Raw genomic sequence first — 17,273 nt, 5'->3', positions numbered from 1 at the left:
CTTTTGATTCTACCTTGTCCTCCAGCATCTTTGACTCCTGGGGAGATAGCTCAGCGTCAGTGCACAGGTCTTGCGTGTCTGAGGTCTCTGGGGTGCCAGGTTCAATCCCAGATGACACAGATTGCCTTTCCTGCCAAACCTCCATTCTCCTCCAGGTTCTAAACCCTCAATGCCCCAGCTACTCTTCCCACAGCTCACAGACAATGCATTCTCAGGAAACACTCTGCTACTCTTCCCACAGCTCGCAGACAATGCATTCTCAGGAAACACTCTGCTACTCTTCCCACAGCTCACAGACAATGCATTCTCAGGAATACTCTGCTGCCTTCAGTTCCCTCCGCCCCTGGCCACACAGCTTGATTAGTCACCTCTCCTTCATTACACGGAAGCCTGTGTCTCCAACACCTGCCCCCCTTAATTTTTATTTATATTTGTTGCCAGAGTTATCACTGGGGATCTGTGCCTGAACAAGGATTCCACCTCTCATAGCAGTCTCTGCCCCCCCCCCCCTTCTTGATAGGACAATGAGAAATTGAAAAGGGTGGGGGAAGGATCTGCTGCTCTGTGTCACTGCTCTTGAAGCATCTCCTCTGCAGCTGAGGACCTGGAGCTTAAACTGAAACCCAGGTCCTTGCCATGGCAATGACTGTCCCCTTCTGGGTGCCCTGCCCTCTGGCCCCTTTCCACATGTTAGTCATGAGTCTGATGCATGTGGGCAATAGACCATGCGTTTAAAACCCAAGAGCCAGAATGAAATTCTGACCGATGACTTGTGTTGTCATCTTAAGCTTTTCCTTGAATAAATGTATTCAGCTCTAATATCCTTCTGGCATTGCTACAGACACAGTCACAAGGACCATACAAATAGCACAAGTTTTTGTCCCAGGCCCTGACTCCACAGATACTCTACCACTTAGCACCCAATTTTCTTTTATTGCTTTATTTATTTTTATTAGCAATTTAATAATTATTAACAAGATTGTAAGATAACAGGGGTATAATTCCATACAATTCCCACCACCAGAGCTCCATGTCCCATCTCCACCATTGGAAATTTCCCATTTCCCTATTATTTATCCCTCTGGGAGTATGGACCCAGGATCTTTATGGGGTGCAGAAGGTGAAAGGTTTAGCTTCTGTAATTGCTTCTCCACTGAACATGGACATTGACAGATTGATACATACCCCCATCTTGTTTCTATATTTCCCCAATGGGGTAAGGCTCAGGGGAGGTGAGGTTCCAAGAAGCATTGGTGAGGTCATCTGCCCAGGGAAGTCAGGAAGGCATCATGGTAGCATCTGCAACTTGGTGGCTAAAAGGTAAGACATAAAGCAGGACACGTTGTTTAATAAACAGAAACCTAAGGGTAAGAATAGAGCAGATGAAACTAAGGGTCTTCATGTGGGAAGAAGCTACAAAGTCTATTTTAGCTATATTCGAAGGACATCAACCAATTTTCATCAGTGGTTCATGTAGGGTCTCTTATGGCTTCTTGGATGAAGAGTCCACCTACAGAAGGAGGTGAACAGTATTCCATTACCATGGGTCCCACACCCTGTCACAGGCATTCCACCCAGAAGCCACAGACAGGACAGAACATTTTCTGGCTCTCTGACACACTGTCGTTACCCATTGGTTATGATTCTATAGGGAACTGGACATCCATATCTGAGAGCCTCATATGCCCTAAATCTGGGGTCAGGACCAAATCCTGTCCTCCACTGGGTTTTACGTTGTCATTAGCTACTTCTGCCATACAATGTAAAAGAGTGTCAATACCGAGATAGATTTAAAAAAATAAAAGGGAGGGGGCACTAAAGACATGCATGTTTGCTATCTTCCCAGACAAGAAACACTGGGTTAAGTGCACGTAGTACAAAGCGCAAGGACGCACACAAGGATCCGGGTTCAAGCCCCCTGCTCCCCACCTGCAGGGTGGTCACTTCACAAGCAGTGAAGCAGGGCTGCAGGCATCTCTATCTCTCCTTCTCTATCTCCCCCTCATCTCTCAATTTCTGTCCTACCCCCCACAAATTGAAAAAGAATGGCCACAATAACACTGGAGGCAAAGAAAGAAAAAGAGAAAGAAATAAAGAAAGAGAGAGAGAAAGGAAAAGTTCCCCAAGTCCTGCCTAAAGCCAGGACTAACGTGAGAGAACAAGCATCCTCTCAGTAGGTACAACACATGACCAGACCAAAGGGGAGAGAGAAGGTGCCCCTTCTTACACTCGTCCCAGATTCACATTTTGGGAATCTCACTCACCCACTGCATCATGAAGCTCTGTGGGTGAGAGGTGAAGGCTAAGACAGGGGCTAAAGTGCCATGTAAACTGGGGGGTATGACCACTTCCTGGGTGGGACATTTTAAGGGATTACGGACGCAGGGATACCGTGAGGAGGCAGTGATAGGATGTCATCTGAGGAAGAGAAAGAAAGACTCTGAGGGGAAGTGACTGGAGTCTTTCTGATAAAAGAAACCCCTGGAGCTTCTGTCAGGGGTCCAGGGACTCTGTCTTAAAGTTCAAGAGTGGGGAGCAGTGTGGGATGGAATGGATTTGTGAGAAATCCAATTACAAAGAAGACTAAAACAAAAAAAAATGTGACTACATCAAATTAAAAAGCTTCTGCACAGCAAACAAACCATCACCCAAACTCCTTACAGAATGGGAGAAAATCTTTACATGTCATACATCAAATAAAAGGCTAATAGCCAAAATATATACAGAGCTCACCAAACTCAGCAACAGAAAACCAAATGAACCACCCCAAAGTGGGGAGAGGTTATGAACAGAATATTTACCCAAGAAGAGATTCAAAAGGCCAACAGACATGAAAAAAATGTTCCAAGTCACTGATTGTCAGAGAAATGCAAATAAAGACAACAATGAGATTTCACTTCATTCCTGTGAGAATGTCATACATCAGAAACAGTAGCAACAACAAATGCTGGAGAGGTTGTGGGGGAAAAGGAACCCTCCTGCACTGCTCAAGGGAATGTAAATGGGTCCAACTCCTGTGGAAAGCAGTCTGGAGAACTCTCAGAAGGCTAGAAGTGGACCTACCCTATGATCCTGCAATTCCTCTTCTGGGGCTATATCCTAAGGAACCCAACACACCCATCCAAAAAGATTTGTGTAGACCTATGTTCATAGCAGCACAATTTGTAATAGCCAAAACTTGGAAGCAACCCAGGTCTCCGTTGCTGAAAAAGTTGTGTTCTATACATCTACTCAGCTACTAAAAATGGTGACTTCACTTTCTTCACCTTATCTTGGATGATCTTCAAGGAATCATGTTAAGTGAGATATGTCAGAAAGAGAAGAATAAATATAGGAAGATCTTACAGACAGAAGTTGAAAAATAAGAACAGAAAGGGAAACACAAGGCAGAACTTAAACTGGAATTGGTGTATTGCACCAAAGTATACGACTCTGGGGTGGAGGGAGTATTCAGGTCCTAAAACATGATGGTGGAGGAGGACCTCAGTGGGAGGTTAGAGTGTTATTCAGAAAACTGAGAAAGGTTATGTATGTACGAGCCACTGTACTTTCCTATCAGTTGTGAACCATTAATCTTCCCAATAAAGAAAAAAATCCCCTCCTACTCTTTATCCTTTCCACTCTTCAGTTATATAGTTGCCTAGTGAATGTTCATGTTCTTTCATTCATTATATACATAGTCATAAGTGTTACATATTGCTTTTAAAACTTAATTTTTGAGGCATTCAGTGGCACACCTTGCTGAGTACACATGTGACCATGTGCAAGAACCTGGTTTGAGTCCCCATTCCCTCCTGTAGGGAGGAAGCTTTACAAATGATGACACAGATCTGCAGGTGTCTCTTTTTTTCTCTCTCTTTCTCTACCACCTTTCTTCATTTCTTCCTGTTCGATCAAACACAATTTTAAAAATAGAAATACATGGCTACCAGGAATAGTGGATTTGAAGTGCAAATACTGAGTCCAGTGATGACCCTGGTAGCAATTAAAAAAATCCTTACTTTTAAAAATTATCTATGATTTTATTTAAAAATTACATTTATTTATTTATTTATTTGTTACTAGATAGAGATAGAGAGAAATTGAGAAGGGAGGGGGACAGAGAAGGAGAGAGACAGAGAGACACCTGCAGCCCTGCTTTACCACTCATGAAGCTTTCCCCCTGCAAGAGGGGACCAGGGGCTTGAACCTGGATCCCTTCACACTGTAGTGTGAGTGCTTAACCAAGTGCGCCACCACCTGGACCCCATAATTGTATTTTTATGAGCAAGAGAGATATTCAGATCAGCACTAAGACCCGGTATACAGGGTTATAGAAATAAATTTAAAAGTTTTTAATTTATTTTTTAAAAAAGTTTTTTTTTTCTTCCTTTGGGCAATCTTGCCAGAACAATATCTTCTTGTGGCAAACTATTTTTTCAACTGCAAAACATTTTTTAATCTTAATGAAAACAATTTCAACTTATAAATGTTATCATTACAAAGAGAAAGTAACTCCTTAGGGCAAAAATTAAAATTTAATGAAAAAATATCACAGAATTAATGGTGATGGGAAATGTGGAAATAATAGAGATTAGAAGGAGGTGCTCAGTGTTGGAGGCAAAGCAGGTGCAGGTATTAAAATGCTTAGAAAGGTCTAAATGTAGTCAAGGACCTGCAGCCAGAAAGCTTGCACTTTTTCTCCCTTGTTCTGGCATGTCCCAGGTTGGTTCAGTGTGGTATATTCCAGGCTACAGAGGGTATGTGGGAAGGTCTGGGGAGGGAGACCCTGAGTGTAAGAAACTTCTTACCTAGGGACATGTCTGTCCCCTCCTTTAAGATCCAACTAGAAGAGAGAGTACAGGTCCTGGAACAGGATGGCAGAGCACCTAGTGGGGGTTGTATTGTTATGTGGAAAACAGAGAAATGTTATGCATGTACAAACTATTGTATTTCCTATTGACTGTAAAACATTAACCCCCAATAAAGAAAACAAAGATCCAACTAGAAGAGGGCTGGGTGGTGGAGCACTGGGCTAAGCATACATAGTATGAAGCACAATGACTGGTTTGACTCCTTCACTCCCCACTTGCAGGGGATCGCTTCATAGGCAGTGGGGCAGGTCTGCAGGTGTTTGTCTTTCTTTACCTATCTGTATCTTCCCCTCCTCTCTCAGTTTCTCTCTGTCCTATCCAATAACAATAAAAATTGAAAAAAATGGCTGCCAGGAGCAGTGGATTTATAGTGCAGGCACTTAGCCCCATTATACATCAGACAAGAGGCTAATAACCAGAATAAATAAAGAAGTTGCCAAACTCAACCAAGAAAGCAAATAACCCCATCCAAAAATGAGGGGAGCACATGGACAGTATATTCACCACAGAAGAGAACCAAAAAGCCGAGAAACACATGAAAAAATGCCCCAAGTCTCTGATTGTCAGAGAAATGCAAATCAAGACAACAATGAGATACCACTTCACTCCTGTGAGAATGGCATACATCAGAAAAGCTAACAGCAGCAAATGCTGGAGAAGTTGTGGGGTCAAAGGAACCCTCCTACACTGCTGGTGGGAATGTCAATTGGTCCAACCTCTGTGGAAAACAGTCTGGAGAACTCTCAGAAGGCTAGAAATGGACCTACCCTATGATCCTGCAATTCCTCTCCTGGGGATATATCCTAAGGAACCCAACACACCCATCCAAAAAGATCTGTGTACACATATGTTCTTGGCAGAACAGTTCGTAATAGCCAAAACCTGGAAGCAACCCAGGTGTCCAACAACAGATGAGTGGCTGAGCAAGTTGTGGTCTATATACACAATGGAATACTACTCAGCTATAAAAAATGGTGACTTCACCATTTTCAGCCGATCTTGGATACACCTTGAAAAATTCATGTTAAGTGAAATAAATCAGTAACAGAAGGATGAATATGGGATGATCTCACTCTCAGGCAGAAGTTGAAAATCAAGATCAGAAAAGAAAACACAAGTAGAACCTGAACTGGAGTTGGCATATTGCACCAAATAAAAGACTCTGGGGTGGTGGGTGGGGAGAATACAGGTCCAAGAAGGATGACAGAGGATCTAGTGGGGTTGTATTGTTATATGAAAACTGGGAATGTTATGCATGTACAAGCTATTGTATTTACTGTTGAATGTAAAACATTAATTCCCCAATGAAGGAATCAAAAAAAAAAAGAAGAAGAAGAAAGAAAGAAAGAAAGGAAGAAAGGAAGGAAGAAAGGAAGGAAGGAAGGAAGGAAGGAAGGAAGGAAGGAAGGAAGGAAGTGTGTTGGAGCACTATAATCATTCATAGCCTATTCGGGGCTATTGTGTTTGCTTAAAAATTGAACTCTCCAATCAGAGTCCCTGGTGCTCTAATCCCCGCCCCCCTTCACGTCTGTTATCATCATATATATTCAAAAACTAGGAACCTAGACTGACTCGAAAGCCCTTCAGTCATTTCCCCTAGACCACTCCAGGAGGAAGTCCCTGGACAATACCACGGAGTCCTGCCAGATCTTCAAGTCAGAGAACCCAAACCTTGAATGCTGAGCTTCAGAGATTTTCACATGTGTACAAAGTCTACAACTTCGTCACATCTGAAAACAACTGATGGAAACCCCGCTAACGAACGCTCCTTCCTGCATTTGTGGCTCTGAAGCATTCTCCCTGTCACTTGAGGAACAGAGGTAAGGGACAGTGACTCAGAGCAGCTCAATATATAGTGATCAGTGGGCTTCACATACTGGGGGCTTCATGTGGACAGAGCTGCCAGCAGCCCGGGTAGGGCAGACACACTGTTGAGAGGCAGGAGAGCACAGAAGAACCAGGATGGGTCCTCAGGGCTTTTTAATCCTTCTTCCTAAGCCACCAACACTGATACCAAGTCTGAACCAGCCTAGTTAAACACATACATAGAGCTGCCAGTGGATGGGAAAATGAAAAATGTCTGTGCCTTCAGCTTTGATCTTTGTCCTTCCATGTACTTTGGAGAGTTTGTCATAAGAAAACCACTGGAATTTCCTGTAATGTGTGTGTGTGTGTGTGTGTGTGTGTGTGTGTGTGTTTCCTTGCTGCACCGTTGGGTTTCTCTAGGCTGAATTTTCCATCTTAAAAAAGAGACAGAGATGGGGCCGGGTGGTGGTGCACCTGGTTGAGTGCATGCATCACAATGCGCAAGGACCCAGGTTCGAGCCCTTGGTTCCCACCTGCAGGGAAAGCTTCATGAGTGGTGAAGCAGGGCTGCAGGTGTCTCTCTGTCTCTCTCTCCCTCTCTATCACCCCCTTCCCTCTTGATTTCTAGCTGTCTCTATCTAATAAATAAAGATAATAAAAAATTTTAAAAAAGAGACAAAGGGGTCGCTTCACAGGAGGTGAAACAGGTCTATAGGTGTCTTTCTCTTCCCCTCTCTGTCTTCCCCTCCTCTCTCCATTTCTCTCTGTCCTATCCAACAGTGATGACATCATCAACAACAAAAATAATAAGTACAACAACAATAAAACAAGGGCAACAAAAAGCAAAATAAAATTAAATTAAAAAAAGAAAAAAGAGAGAGAGACAGAGGGAGAGTCACCATAGCATCTAAGCTCCCTTCAGGTTGAGGACCTGCCTCCAACTCTGATCTTCCCTAACAAAGCAAGCCACTATCATCCAGACAGACCCATCTTGCCAGACACCTTCCTGTAACTTCTTAAATTTTCTTGAGGATTTGGTTCCTGTAGGATTGTAGGACTCTATTATAAAGCCCATCTTGGATGACATGTTTGATGCATCTGTCTTCAACTATTTGGATAAGGTTGGGATTATGCACTAAGTAAGGGTACATCCCTGTAAACATTTAGAGGAAAGTATTTGGAAGGTTAGGAGTGGGAGAGTGCTCTTGGGGGAACAATATAGGAAGAGGGGGGGGAGGAAGGAACAGAAAAAGCTAAGACAAAGGACAAGAACTATTAGCTAAGGGGAGGAAAGGAAGATAAGAGAGGAAGTTGGGGGTGGGGTGAGGATGTAGCACAGTGGCTTAAGTGCACATGGCACAAAACTCGAGGACCAGCGTAAGGATCCCAGTTCGAGCCCCCCGGCTCCCCACCTGCAGGGAAGTCACTTCACAGGCGGTGAAGCAGGTCTGCAAGTGTCTGTCTTTCTCTCCCCCTCTCTGTCTTCCCCTCCTCTCTCTGTTTTGTCTCTGTCCCATCTGGAAACAATGACATCAATAACAACAATAGTAATAACCACAACAATGATAAAAACAAGGGGCAACAAAAAGGAAAATAAATAAATATTTTTTAAAGGAAGTTGGTGCAGAAAGGACATTACTTAATTTCTACTACTCATGCTCACACCAGAAGTCTGGAGCTGCGGTGAGGGACATATTGAGGGGACTTTTTATTTTTGACCTGTTTTGATACAAGTGAGTAGCCACACGTTGCTTAATTTCATGACAGTACTTCAGTCTAGTTGTCTGACAGTTAGATTTTAATAGCAGTTATCAGTTCTCTCTGGAGTGAAACCTTTGAGCGGTGCTTAGGGTGCCAGGTGAGTATGTTTACACATGCCTGGATACTTCTGCAGGTGACTCTGCTTAAACTGCTGGGAAGATGAAGCTGGCAGCTCCCACTGCAGGGCTGGGGCTGATTCTGCTGGTGCTGGAAGCCAGGGAGACTCTGGGAGGTGAGTGTCCTGGATGTCACCTCCTGGCTGGGGAGGAGAAGGGTGAGGGGCATCACTCAGGGCTCAGGCAGCTAGGGCCTGTCCAGCTCTCTCAGGAGGGGAGGGTGTGGGGCTGGACTGGCTCCCAGGAGGTGACTGACACCCAGTACCTGGGGACCCGGCCTAAGGCCCCGAGCCTGGTGCTGTGCTCACAGGGGGCAGCTCTCCCTCCTGCTAAGGGCGCCTGCTCCTCCAGGAGCTGTTCTGAGCCAGGGACATATCATACAGTTGACTTGTGTCCTTGTGGTGTCTCATTTCTTTTCTGTTGACAGGTTGCTCTACCGGTTCAGATTGACTTTAAGCCCCAAAGGCATTAGTTTGTATTTTTTGTACCTTTTGTACTTGTTAGTACATCGTGTTGTTGGATAAATCCCCAGAATAGCAGTATGTGCATCGAAGGTATTATGATATCATCAAATATGTGACTAACCCCGGGTAGTTAAAGGAGAGATAGGACTCAGAGTCAGAAGCTGGGAGGGATAGGGGTGGAGACCCCCCCTCTGCAGCCAGGCCCATCACAGGGAGGCCCCGGCTCACAGCTTCATCTTCTCTCACAGGGGCTCACTGTCTCTGCCTCAACTTCACTGTCAGATCTCAGGCCTCACCTGGACAGTCCTGGTGTGAAGCCCAGGGCTCAGTGGATGGAAAGCCTTTCCTTCAGTATGACAGTGACAGCAGCAAGGCCACACCTGTGGGTCTGCTGGGGGAGAAGGTCAAGGCCACCAAAGCATGGAGAGAATTGTCCAAAACTCTAGAAGAAGTGGGGCGAGAGCTCAGGATGGTCCTGCTTGTCACCAAACCAGAGAAAAGCCTGAGCGGGGGTGAGTGTGGGAAGGGGGTAGGAGGTAGAGGTAGAGAGTGAGAGGGGAGGGAGAAACACACAGGAAGGAAGGGTTTTGTGTGACCACTGAACATGGTGCCACCTCAGAGACAAGGTGGGTCTGCTGGGCAGGAAAGGGCAGGTCCTAGAGAGGAGAGTCCAGGTCCTGAGTGTGAGAGACACCCTGGGCACTGGGAGGGGAGGGGCTCTCAGAGTCAGGTGGTGATGTGTGTGGGGGTGGGGTGGGGAGTACAGGTTTTCCCAGCCTGCAGGCCCAGGTATGCTGTCAGATGGAAGCAGGACAGAACACCGGTGTATCCTGGGAGTTCAGCATCAATGGACAGACAGCCCTCATTGACATGATGACCATGAACTGGACAGTCATTGATCCTGGAGCGAGAGGGATCAAGGAGGAGTGGGAGAACACCATAGACCTTTCTGTCTATTTTCATAGAGTCTCAACTGGAATGTGTAGTAATTGGCTTAAGGAATTCTTGAAACACTGGGAAGAAATACTGGAGTCTGCAGGTAACTAACTGAGCTGGGTATGCAGGGTGTGGGAGCTCTCTGAAATGCTCTATGCTTTCCTGTGTGAATGTCTGTATGTCTTTGGACATATGATATATTTCTGGGTGGAATTCCAGAGTCTGTGATTGCCATAGGATTTCCCACTATCTCTTTTCCCACCCCCTCCCTTGACACAGGGGTCCTTGTCCCTCACTCCCCTACCCCGTCCCTGGCTTCCTGGGCTGATTGACTTCCAAATCTGTATTTATCATAGTTTTTCCAGAACTTCTCATCTTCCTGTTTTTATTATCATTTAACCAAACTTGAATGTTACTTCTAAACAAAGTTGTTGTTTGTTTTTTTTAAAGATTTCTTTATTTATTGTGTGACTTGGGAAGAAAAACAAAATGCTCTGATGTAAGCAGTATAGGGATCAACCCAGGTCTTCAAGGATGAAAGCTCTTTTCCTGCTCCCTGAGTTACCTCCATACTGGTCACATCTTTTCTTTTTCTTTTTTTATTTGTGAGTAATAGTAGGTTACAAGATTATAAGATGACACTGTATAGGTCCGTGTACAGTACTAAAGTTATGAGACCCTACGATCCCATCACCCTAATAACCACTAGTAGTTATTATTAGTATTATTAGTAGTGCTCATGAGTCTTAGTTTGTTTCCTCCTCCTCCTCCTCCTCCTCCTCCTCGTTCTTCTCCTTTTTAAGTTCATGTATGTCATTTCTCTAGATGCCACGTACGAGTAGAGCCATCGGCAGCTGTCTTTCCTCTCTTCATTTAGCTAAGTCTAATAATCTTCAGTTCCATCCATTTTGTCCCAAAGGATGCAATATCATCTTTTATTATTGCAGAGTAGTATTCCATGGAATATATATCCCATATCTTCTTAGCCACTCATCTGTTGATGGGCATTTAGGATGCTTTCAATCTTTGACTATTATGAATAATGCAGCTATGAACACAGGAGGCATATGCCCCTTCTAATTAGCGTTTGAGTGTCCTTTGAGTGGCATTGCTGAATCATAAGATAATTCCATTTACATTTCTCTCTTTCTTTCTTTCTTTCTTTCTTTCTTTCTTTCTTTCTTTCTTTCTTTCTTCTTTTTTTTTACCAGAGTACTGCTCAGCTCTGGGTTGCGGAGGTTTGGAGGACTGAGCCTGGTACCTTGGAGCCTCAGGCATGAGAGTCTCTTTGCATAACCAATATGCTATCTACCCCCGCCCCATTTTCACTTGTTTAAGGACTCTCCATACAGTCTTCTAAAAGGACAGCTCCCGTCTGCATCCCCACCAGCAGTGTAACAGATTCTCCTTTTCTCCACAACCTCACCAACACCTGTCATTTCCTGTTTTGTTGATGTAGACCATTCTCTCAGGACTCTCAATGTAGTTTTGATTTGCATTTCTCCCTCTCTCTCTCTCTTTTATTTTAGATTTTATTTATTAATTAATGAGAAAGATAGGAGGAGAGAGAGAAAGAACCAAACATCACTTTGGTACGTGTGCCGCTGGGGATTGAACTCAGGACCTCATGCTTGAGAATCCAATGCTTTATCCATTGCACCACCTCCCGGACCAATGATTTGCATTTCTCTAATGATCAGTGAAGTGGAGCATTTATTTATGTGTCTGTGAGCCATGTGTATCTCTTCTTTAGAAAACTGTCTAGTTCTTTGGCTCATATATTTTTTAAATATTTCTTTTATTTATTTATTCCCTTTTGTTGCCCTTGTTGTTTTTTTATTGTTGTAGTTATTGTTGTTGTTGTTGTTGGATAGGACAGAGAGAAATGGAGAGAGGAGGGGAAGACAGAGAGGAGGAGAGAAAGATAGACACCTGCAGACCTGCTTCACCGCTTGTGAAGCGACTCCCCTGCAGGTGGGGAGCCGGGGTTCGAACCGGGATCCTTATGCCGGTCTTTGTGCTTTGCGCCACCTGCGCTTAACCCGCTGCGCTACAGCCCGACTCCCTGGCTCATATTTTTATTAGGTTCTTCTTTTGTTGATCTGTATAAATACTGTATAGATGTTTGATATCAGTAGCTTCTCGGGTGTTTTTTAAAAATTTTATTTATTTATTTATTTATTTATTTATTTTTGCCTCCAGGGTCATTGTTGGGGTTCAGTGCCTGCACCATGAATCCACTGATCCCGGAGGCTATTTTTTTCCCTTTTGTTGTCCTTTTTATTTTACGTTATGGTTATTATTATTGTTGTCACTGCTGTCATTGTTGGATAGGACAGAGAGAAACCAAGAGAGGAGGGCAAGACAGAAAGGGGGAGAGAAAGACAGACACCTGCAGACCTGCTTCACCACTTGTGAAGCAATTCCCCTGCAGGTGTGGAACCGGGGGTTCGAACCGGGATCCTTGTGCCAGTCTTTGTGCTTCTTGCCATGTGCGCTTAACCCGCTATGCTAATGCCTGGCCCCCTCTCAGGTGTTTTTGAGAAATATATTCTCCCATTTAATGGGTTTCCTGATTATCCTTGTGAAGTTTGCTTGTTTTTTTCTTCATTTTTAAAATTTGTAATTATTAGATTAGGAAATTGTAAGATTATAATGTATAGTTTCACACTACACCTACTACCAAACCTCTGTGTCCCCCCACCCTCCAACCTCCCAAAGATAACCACTGTCATTTTCACAAGTCTTAGAAACAGTTTGCAGAGGCCAGGTGTGGTGTACCAGTGTAAGTACACGTTATCATGCACAAAGACCAGGGATGTGTAGAAGCTTCTTAGTTTCATGCAATCTCGGTTTATCTAATCTTGTTTTCATTTTCCATGCACAGGGAGTTTAGCCTCCAAATACATCTTTGAATTGAGGAGCCTGAAGAATTTCACTTATGTTTTCTTCTATAAAATTTAAAGTCTCTGGTCTAATATTCAGATCGTTGATCCATTTTGATTCGATTTGGGTGTGTGGTGTGTGGTGTATGGTGTATGGTGTTAGCTTTCACTAATCTATATGGAGGTGTCTAATTTTCCCAGTACCATTTGTTGAAGAGACCTTCCCCTCCCCCAGTGAAACATTTTCACAGGTTAAGCACTCAGATGCATTTTCCTGCCCCTGGCAATGTTCTCTTCTCTGAAGCCCCCAAAATTTTGCCAGCTGCCACAATAAGTACAGCTGAAGTCCTGAGAATGTCTCCTCACTCCTTGTTCATCTGCTGATCACACACGTTTGCACTTATCTGTGTCTTAGTGACTTTTTGAGAAAAAAAAATACCCCAGTTGTAGTTTGTTCTTTTCAGGTGATTTTTTTTTTTTATTATTGCTTTCTCTGGATGTTCAGAGGAGTGACATGAGGCAGCTGTTACTGTATACCCATGCCTTTGGAAGTCTCCTCAAGTATCATAACTTATGAAGTCTTTCCACTTTTTCCCAGTCAGAATTTAGCTCCCCAGTCCTGTCAATCTGAGGATGGTTTTTCCGCATGTCAGACTGTATGGTAACCTGGAGGGCATCTGTTCTCTCTAGCAGTAGAAATCTTAGCTCCATAAATATAGGACACAAACCCTGGTCAATAATATACCGAGTACCTGTAACATCAATAAGTACAGAGGCAGCATGCAGCAACTTATAAAAGTCAGTGTCAGAAGGTGTATTTTTAGATTTAATGGACTTTTATTTTTTTATTTCAGTTCCAAGATTAATGCTTCATGATGCCCCCCAGACATCTTCATCCACCCAATTAGTAGCATGGATCCATTCAATGACCTTCATCTGTTCATTCCTAATTACCATCCTATTAGAGATATAGAAAGTATGTCCCGGTATTTGTGACCTTATTTAAGATAAATCACTACAGGGGGTCGAGTGGTGGCACATCTGGTTGAGCACACATGTTACAATGTGCAAGAACCCAGGGTCTGAGTCCCCGGTCCTCACCTGCAGGGGGAAAGCTTTCACGAGTGGTGAAGCAGGGCTGTAGGTGTCTCTCTGTCTCTTCCTCTCTATCCACCCTTACCTCTCAATTTCTGGCTATCTCTATCCAATAAATAAATAAAGATTTAAAAAAAGATAAATCACTACAGCTATCATTAAGGTGAAGTCCATTGTTTGGCACAGAGCAAAAGGATTTCTGTATTTTATTTTTTAAAAGATTTTATTGATTAATGAGAAAGATAAAAGGAAAAAGAGTAAGAAAAAGATGTCACTCTGGTACATGTGCTGCCAGGGACTAAACTCAGGACCTCATGTTTGAGGTTCCAGTGTTTTATCCATTGTGCCACCTCTCAGATCATGGACTTGTGTCTTTATAAGGGGAATTTGGTCACAGACAAGGACATGCTCAGTGTATCATATTGAGAAGATAATGGAGACAGAGACTGAAAGGCTATAGCCTCAGCCATGGAAACAGAGGATGTGTGAGTACTGCCAGTGCTGGGACAGCCTCAGAGGGAAGTGGATCTACTGATAAGCTGGATTCTGGGCTTCAGCTTCACCTGCTCTGAGGTTGTGATGTTGTGTTTCATAATAAAAAATATACATTTGGGTCATCCTGCTTTTGGCACAGATCTGCCAAAATTATTGGAATTAAAGTCTTGAGAGAACTTAAGGCGTTTTTGTGTTATTGATGAAGCTACCTTGGAATCACTCCTATGGGTGAGAGTTGTTCACCGGAAAAACCAGCTATGAAATTATGGAGGTTGGAGCTTTCACTCTCCCCACTCCCACCTACCCCCCTCCCCATTCCATAGTAGACCATCCTCCTCATTACCTCACTTCACAGATGAAGCAATCCAGGTGCGAAGTCTTGTCCTTATGCATCTGTTCAGCAGTCAGATCCAGCTACCCTAAAAGGTAGAAGCTGTGTTCTGCTTCTTCTAGAAGCACACTCAAAAACCCTGTCCTGTTTGAATGAAGGAGAATGTTGAAGGGCAGTTTAGGGAAAGCAGCACCTCTTCCCCTGAACCCTTGGCAGGAAACCGGGAAAAGGGACCGGAAGTGCTTCCTGGCACCAGCACTCTCTCCCTACCTGACTACAAAGGCCTTAAAAGGCTGACAGATAGGGCACCAAAGTAAAAACCCAGTGGTGAGGGGTAGACATGTAGCTTCCTGGGCCAGTGGGGGGTGGGAGTGGGCGGGAGGGATGGGTCACGGTCCTTTGGTGATGGGAATGGTGTTTATGTACACTCCTAGCAAAATGTAGACATATAAATCAGTAGTTAATTAATATGAGAGGGGGAAATCAATTGTATGTCTCAAAGGTTCTCAAAAGACAAACTGAATCTTTTTAATAGATAGGCTACGTATTTGATATGCGGACTCTCTCAAAAGCCTAGACCAAGTAGATTAGAAGCTTCCAATAGCACAGCTATATACAAGATACTGGGTACTGTCCAGCAAACCATAACAAAGGGACTTTTCAAAGTTAACCCAATTAACAAATAATGTGATGATAATATTAACTATTGATTGTCTTTTTGAACCCTAAGACAGCAGGAACCTCACATCTTCACTATAGAGCCCCTACTTCCCCCAGTCCTGGCACCCTTGGATAGGGCTCACTTTCCCGTATGCATCTCCCAATCCATACCAAATAATATTGCATCCGCCGATCACAACCTAACCAAAGCAACGATTGCCATCTCAACATGCTTCACCTCAGAGTGTATCCAGAGACTTCACGTGTGGAATGACAACCCTTCAGCTTCATTACTTGGGTGAGACCTTTCCTTTTATAGTACACTCTAATTTCATCTCAGGTAGTTCACTTTCTAACAAAGTCCCATAACCTAGACATACACCAGTTTCTGTGAGAGAGAGCGTATGTGCACACGTATCCATAAACTACTGCAAAATATATACCTGAAAGCAGGATTACACTAGAGTTTGCAGTGAGTACCTCCCTAACACTTCCTCTCCACTATTCCAAACTTGGGATCCATGATTGCTCAACAAATTGTTTGGCTTTGTATGTTAACTCTCTTTTCAATCACCAGGTTCCAGATGCCACCAGGATGCTGGCTAGGCTTCCCTGGATTGAAGACCCCACCAATGTGTCCTGGAGCTCAGCTTCCCCAGAGACACACCTTACTAGGGAAAGAGAGAGGCAGACTGGGAGTATGGACCGACCAGTCAACGCCCATGTTCAGCGGGGAAGCAATTACAGAAGCCAGACCCTCTACCTTCTGCAACCCTCAATGACCCTGGGTCCATGCTCCCAGAGGGCTAGAGAATGGGAAGGCTATCAGGGGAGAGGGTGGGTTATGGGGATTGGGTGGTGGGAATTGTGTGGAGTTGTACCCCTCCTACCTTATGCTTTTGTTCACTAATCCTTTCTTAAATAAAAAATTTAAAAAAAAAGGCTGACAGAGTGCCTGAGATAAAGGCAGAAGCACTCTATCTTTTCCTGAGGGCTTCTCCTTTCCTGGAAGAGACCTGGAAGACCAGCTCGGAAGACCAGGAGGCCCAGGACCTTCTTTTCTTTCTCGAGGCTATCCATGCCTGCATGGCTTATGCTTTCCTCCCATTTCTGTCCTTACTTTCTCCCAATAAATGCTCATTTCCCTGAAACATGACTGGTTTTTTTCCATGCAGAAGTCATTCCAGAACCCTACAGGATGGAACTGGGAAATGGCCCCAGTTAGTTGCACCCTCTTTCCCCCACAGGGAACATCTACACAAACTCTTTTTAGTCCTCTGTGGTGGTCTAGCCTAGTCCATTGTGCCAACATCCATATTTACTTTAGAAGTGTGGGAGACAGTGAGAAGGTGCACTCTGCCTAAGCCTTAAACAAGGACTAAGACATGAGCAAGGCAAACGTTTTACATATATGCAGGGGTGTAAGCCAGCAAGCACACCAAGGACTTTTTGTACATTCCTAGGAGATAGCAACAATTTGTCTTTTTCCCATTTGGCTCACAGTCTAGCCATATTCAGGAAAGGGGAGCACAGGGGATGTATGGGAAGTAAGAAGGCAGCCCAGTGATCTAAGCTAACTTTGAAGAAAAACAGGACATGGTTGTTGTCACAGAGACAAGCAAGGTTTCGGGGGTCTGAAGCCAAAAAGAATCGATAAATATCTACAAGTAGATTGGCGGAATAAACAGCACAGGGCTACAAGCAAGTGGACTGTATCTCACAGAAACAATGCCCCTGATAAGAAATGCTTGTAACAACATAGACTAGCCAGAATGCAGTGCAAGCAAACTATACTCTCTAGCTCCCTCTGCCAGCCCCACAAGTAGGCCAGGCCATGCCCCTCCCCTTCCCTAGGAGCCCCCCTTCCCTCC

General features: G+C 44.1%; 1 protein-coding gene across 1 annotated transcript; it reads left to right on the top strand.

Annotated features, from left to right (window-relative positions):
* Positions 1–6,431: 6,431 nt before the first annotated feature.
* LOC132542480 (retinoic acid early transcript 1E-like) lies at positions 6,432–14,498 on the top strand. The gene is made up of 5 exons (XM_060205063.1): positions 6,432–6,673; positions 8,554–8,652; positions 9,249–9,512; positions 9,767–10,039; positions 13,676–14,498. Exons 2-5 carry the CDS (start codon positions 8,580–8,582, stop codon positions 13,792–13,794), a joined length of 729 nt encoding a protein of 242 aa, XP_060061046.1. The 5' UTR covers positions 6,432–6,673; positions 8,554–8,579; the 3' UTR covers positions 13,795–14,498.
* The last annotated feature ends 2,775 nt before the right edge of the window (positions 14,499–17,273 follow it).

Source organism: Erinaceus europaeus, chromosome 13 (assembly GCF_950295315.1).
Source record: "Erinaceus europaeus chromosome 13, mEriEur2.1, whole genome shotgun sequence".
NCBI classification, from domain to species: Eukaryota; Metazoa; Chordata; class Mammalia; order Eulipotyphla; family Erinaceidae; genus Erinaceus; species Erinaceus europaeus.
This window is presented reverse-complemented; position numbering and strand designations above follow the sequence as displayed.

Bases quoted from the DNA above. Each gene is read 5' to 3' on its own strand.
- LOC132542480 (XM_060205063.1), top strand. From the start codon at position 8,580: ATGAAGCTGGCAGCTCCCACTGCAGGGCTGGGGCTGATTCTGCTGGTG. The intron at 8,653-9,248 runs GTGAGTGTCCTG...CTTCTCTCACAG, and splicing joins AGCCAGGGAGACTCTGGGAG to GGGCTCACTGTCTCTGCCTC. The intron at 9,513-9,766 runs GTGAGTGTGGGA...TGGGGAGTACAG, and splicing joins AGAGAAAAGCCTGAGCGGGG to GTTTTCCCAGCCTGCAGGCC.